The following is a 5,448-nucleotide window of genomic DNA, read 5'->3' as shown; positions in this document are numbered from 1 at the left end:
GTGTATTTTACAATTATTGAGAAACTATGGTCATTTTTTAAAAGTGTTCTGGGCATTGACCTAGAGAAAAGCTTGGTTAGATGAGAGCAGAGATTGTGCCCTTTCCCTAATGGTAACAGATAGATAATGTTCCAGTTGTCAGACATTACTGCTGCCCCAGTTTTGATTGTCCTCTTTACCACTCTTTCTCTGCAGTATGATTAGCAAAACAAATAGCCTGCTCTCAAATCATGCCCACAGTACAGGCACTCAAGAAGTGTCAAGACAGTCTGCTGAAAAATATTTCTTATGTGTGTGTTTCAGTAACTATGCCAACATACATAATGTTCAGAAATGAAAGCTTGCTCATTTAATACCGGATCATAAGCTCATCAGGGAGTAAGACGTATCAAATCTACCAAGTGGAAAGGCTGTCAGCCACACTGGGCAGCTGGGGCCTCTTTGCATGGACCAAGTTTCAGGCTCGGGGTTGAAGTCTACAGTTTTAAACTTTAAGATGCTATAACTTCTTAAAATAATAATCTCCTTTGATCTTGTTCCTCAAGCTAAGAATGAGATTTTTATTCAAGAACAGTCTTTTGGAGGAAGAAGCACTGAAAATTTCAGCTCTTTTGAATTATGAAGCCCAAAAGCCAAAGCTCAAAAGAAAACAAGTTTCAAACTTCAGGTACTCCAGTAATAACCAGCCAATCCATTGTAGATATTTTATTCACCAAAAATAAGCAGAAAGTATGCCATGGCTCCTGAAAAGCACGTTGTGCCAAAAGAAACATTCATTTCTTACATGAGATGAAAATTATATCCCGTTAGAGATTTGTTTTTAATGAAGACAGTGTGTCATAACACCTTTCACCTGACCTTGAAATGACAATACGCCTTATTCACTTTGGTCATCAGCTTTCACTTCACAGGAAATGGAGAATAGATTTAATTTTCTCTTTTATAAACACATGCACTCACACATACACGCTAATTTAAATGTGATTTCCTGCCATTTGAATACTACAGATCTATCTCAGCATGCAGAACTGCTGCCAGTAAAGCCTGATCTACCCACTGAAGGCAAGACAGCACGAATGAGAGGGCAAAAGAGGACTCCTCCAGCCACCCAGGTTTAAGAGCTGATATCCGAGCCAGTAACTGAGGTTTTCTACCAGTTTCCTAATTTATGGCCACGTGGAGTCTCAGTCAGACAGGGAGTGAATGTATATGGCTGCAAAGCCACACTAAAACCTGCTTCACTGTGAGGAATACGTAAATACATTTAATTTGTTGTGGTCTTTGCTCGGAGCAATATCAGAGGCAGAAGCAGAATTGCAAGTTTTCAGGTAAGCAGTATTTCTTCATTTTCAATTTGGAGGGTTCAAGATTGAGATGATGAACAGATCAGCAGTGCAAGAAAGCTAAACTGGGGATGAATCAAATATTCTAGTAAATTTTGTCTAACTTGACTTGAAATATACCAGTTAGAGACATAACTGTGGGTGACAGTGGTATCACTGAGCAGCAGAAAAGAGAAAATATGCATATTCCTAGCTTTTTTTGTGATTGTAAATCTGAATTTGTTTAAAACAAACTTCATGGCCTTTACTTAATGCATCTTTGACTGCAAAGCTGCTATACCAGAACTAATGTTCATGTTAAAAAGCATTAGCATTTTAACTAATTTGTGGGGAGACTGTTCAAATTTCTCTCTGAAGTGCTCCTGAGTAACAGTGATACTCATCTTTCTGATGGATATGATCAAATAATTCCTGTTGTGTCCCAGCTTTCGTGACTGGCTTTGTCAGAGCAAATTGGCCATCTTCCACCAGTCATTGGAACAAAGAAGAAACAGTTATACAGGTAACATGCTAAACGCTGTTAACTGAATCACATCAAAAAACTATACACAGGCTTTGCAGAACTGAATAAGGTGCAATTCTGTCTTCCCCCTCCCCCCCTTTTTTTTTTTATGTATTGATTTCACCCTGAATGTTCAATGTAGCATTGTTTTTGTTTAAAGATGCTGTTTCTGGGACAAGGGAGAGGTTCTAGGCTTGACAGTACCCTGTCTAATACTTTTGGAAATCTCTTTAAAATATTTTCTTACATGAAATTAGTTAGGATCTGGAGGAGTGGTGCTCACCTGAGATGCTGAAGACACACAGTGACACACTTCTTGCCTCACTTGAGATATCCAGGTGTGAACTAGTATCCTTTTATCAATGGAAAGAAATAGGTATGCCAAAAGACTAAACAATGTATCTTAGAAACCTCAATTATGGGTAGGTATATTATATCCTGGAGGAACTTATATCTCTCCCTTGATGATAAAGGGAGGCTTAGGATGACTGGCTTCACTGTAAGTATCTAACTTTCTGATACCTGACTTCAGTTAAGATGATTTTCATCCTTGGTTGCCATTCTTTCAGGATAAATCACTACCAAGAAAAGCTTATGTCTTGAACTCACTGGAGAGATCCAAATTGGCTATGGTAGACAAGAAACTATTTCAGAAACAAGTTTATCTTGCTCAAATTGACATGGAATGGGAACCAAGATCAGTGCCTTCCCTCAACATCTATGCTTTCCATTTTTCCTCTGACATTTGAGGGGACTTTAATAATTTCAGCCAGTTTTATGCCATTATGAAGCTTGATTAAAAAAAGCAAAACAAAAAAAATGACCCAAAACCCCCCCCCCCAACAAAACATTTATACTAGCTTTATACTTTGATGACTCCAAGAGAATAAGATCATGTTCAGGGAACAAGCCATTAGTGTCATGTTATGGGAGCATCAGATCCTGAGATCTGTATCCGAACCTAAAATCTTTTAGCTTTCATGAAACCAGAACTGCATCTCAGGTTTGTGAGCATGAAACACTGATTAGCTCAGATTAATGAAGATAATATATGGTTATGGTTCTGCTTTCTGAAAGGTTAAGACTAGTTCACAGTTTCACAAAATCTAAGCCCAAACTCCCTCTAGATCTCTAAATGTCTGCTTCCTACTCCTGAAGGTTTACAGATAAGCAGTAATTGTCTTCTTCAATGTAGGAGGTTAAAAAGAGTAAAATTAATAATTATCAAAATAAAATGTAAAGGAGAGGAAAGGGTAAAATTAAACATTTGAATAGGGTTATCTAGGTCAGAATGGGTATATTAGCAAATCCCCACCTTCTCTCACTGCTATGCTTTCTCAAACATACAGCATCTTCTCCAGCGACAAAAGGTTTAACTGAAAGCATTTGTCCCAACAAATCAACTAAAACTAAACATCTGATTTTTGTAAAGCCTTAAGAAGATTTCTGCAAGCATGGCATCTGAATCCACCATCAATTTCACTGCTCAGCCAAGCCACGCAGATCCATTGACAAGCTGCAAGGATGAAGATTTCTTACGGGTGAAATTCTACCTCTCCATCATTTACAGCCTAATCTTCCTGGTGTGCTTCCCAGGGAACATAGTGACAATTTTTGTTTACTTTGCTAAGATGAGGCCCTGGAAAAGCAGCACCATCATTATGTTAAACCTGGCCATCACTGACCTGTTGTATGTAGTCACACTTCCTTTCTTTATACACTACTTTGCTAATGGAAATAACTGGATTTTTGGAAACTTCATGTGCAGGCTTATTCACTTCTGTTTCTACTTCAACATGTACAGTGGTATTATCTTCCTTAGCTGCTTCAGCATCTTTCGCTTTTTGGTAGTTGTCTACCCAATTAAATGCCTTTTTCTTCAAAAACGGAGATGGGCAATGGTGACTTGCATAGTCATTTGGATGATTTCCCTGGTGGCCCTCAGCCCCTTGGCCATCTTGATTTTCCCAAGGCATAAGCAGAACAGGACTATCTGCCCAGACTTGACTGATGCTGAGGACCTTGACACTAGTCGGTGGTATAACTGGATATTGACTGTGTTTGCCTTCTTCTTGCCTTTGCTGACTGTGACTCTGTGCTATGTGCTTATTATTTACACCTTGGCTACTGGGCCTCACACAGGGGGTTGCTATAAACAAAAAGCTCGCAGACTTGCTGTTGTCCTCTTGGTGGTCTTCTATGTGTGTTTCCTCCCCTTCCACGTCTTTCGAGGGGTTCGTCTGGAGCTCCGAGTACGACCAGCTCCCTGCCACTTGAAGAAAACAATCTTTTTAGTGTTTATTATGACTAAACCTTTAGCAGCATTAAATATTTTTGGAAATTTACTGCTCTATGTTGTGTCAGGAGATAACTTCCAGCAGGCGATCCTCTCACTCCTCAAGTTTAGGACAAACAAGAACTTGAAGCAGAAGAGATTGATGCCATAAAAAAGTTATGGAGGAAGGGTACAAACCTGCTGTCAACCAGCCAGGCACAACCTCCCTGCCATTGGAGTACAGAGGTTAACCCTGACAGTGCTAAAGAAGAGTTAATCTGTTCTGTTTCGAGTTACAAATTGATCATCAAAGAAGAAAACTTATAAATTAAAATAAAAAGCTTTAAATAAAATGCTAAAAAATTAAAATTGAAACTTCTCTAGAAATTTTTCTGTGTTTGCTTCCTGAATCCTTGACAGCTCTTTTAGGGACTAGACAGTTCCAGAAAAAAATAGTTGCTCATTAGTGGCAGATACAGATTCAGGGTGGGAGAAATTTGAAATTAGTTTTATTAACTTAGAAGTTAAGTGTCTAGTATAAGCTAGGAACCAGCCTTTGACTTCCTTCCTAAAAAATGGAGAGGGGAAGATGCTCCAGAGATCAACTCCTGTATTAGGCCTATAGGATGTTCATCTCCTCTCCCTGGAGAGGGATAGGTGTACCCATATAAGCTAATCACCTTGTCCTCGTTTTATAATTTCCCATTATAGTGGAGAGAAATAAGCAGTTTTAGAGTGTGAGTCACCAAATTATTCTTAATGTCTGCATTTGGACAAGATGGATCATGACCTAAGAAGTGCCTGTTTCTCTCCACTGACCATAAAAGGTAAGTAGATCAGATAAAGACTCAAATATTCCTGACTGCTTTTAAACAGCTGAGAACCAGCTCCAGTACAGACTGGAGTGGATCCAGAGGTGGCTAAAAGTGGGGGTTACACATAAAGACCCTGTTCAGTGACCACCTGAAGATTAATGGTGCAATAATGCAAGATCTCTCCTATAAGGGTTTTCCACACTACTGATGTAGAATCCATAGAATCATAGAACAGTTTTTCTTGAAAGGGACTTTTAAAGGTCATCTAGTCCAGCCACCCTGCAATGGTCAGGGACATCTTCAACTAGACCATGTTGCTCAGAGCCACATCCAACCTGACCTCGAATGCTTCCAGGGATGGGGCACCTGCCACCTCTCTGAGCAACCTGTGACAGTGTTACACCACCCCCATTGTAACAAATTCCTTTCTAATTTCTAATCTGAATCTCCCCTCTTTTAATTTTAAACCATTACCCCTTGTCCTATCATGACAGGCCCTTTTAAAAAATATCT

The 5,448-nt window shown here is 39.3% G+C and overlaps 1 protein-coding gene across 1 annotated transcript; it reads left to right on the top strand.

Moving 5' to 3' along the window:
* Positions 1–3,130: 3,130 nt before the first annotated feature.
* OXGR1 (oxoglutarate receptor 1) lies at positions 3,131–4,292 on the top strand. The gene has a single exon (XM_064645593.1). It carries the CDS (start codon positions 3,300–3,302, stop codon positions 4,290–4,292), a length of 993 nt encoding a protein of 330 aa, XP_064501663.1. The 5' UTR covers positions 3,131–3,299.
* The last annotated feature ends 1,156 nt before the right edge of the window (positions 4,293–5,448 follow it).

This window comes from Pseudopipra pipra, chromosome 2, assembly GCF_036250125.1.
Source record: "Pseudopipra pipra isolate bDixPip1 chromosome 2, bDixPip1.hap1, whole genome shotgun sequence".
Classification (NCBI taxonomy): domain Eukaryota; kingdom Metazoa; phylum Chordata; class Aves; order Passeriformes; family Pipridae; genus Pseudopipra; species Pseudopipra pipra.
Note: the sequence above shows the minus strand (reverse complement) of the source record. Positions and strands in the feature narration are given on the sequence as shown.

Coding starts and splice junctions, on each gene's coding strand:
- OXGR1 (XM_064645593.1), top strand. CDS start 3,300: ATGGCATCTGAATCCACCATCAATTTCACTGCTCAGCCAAGCCACGCA.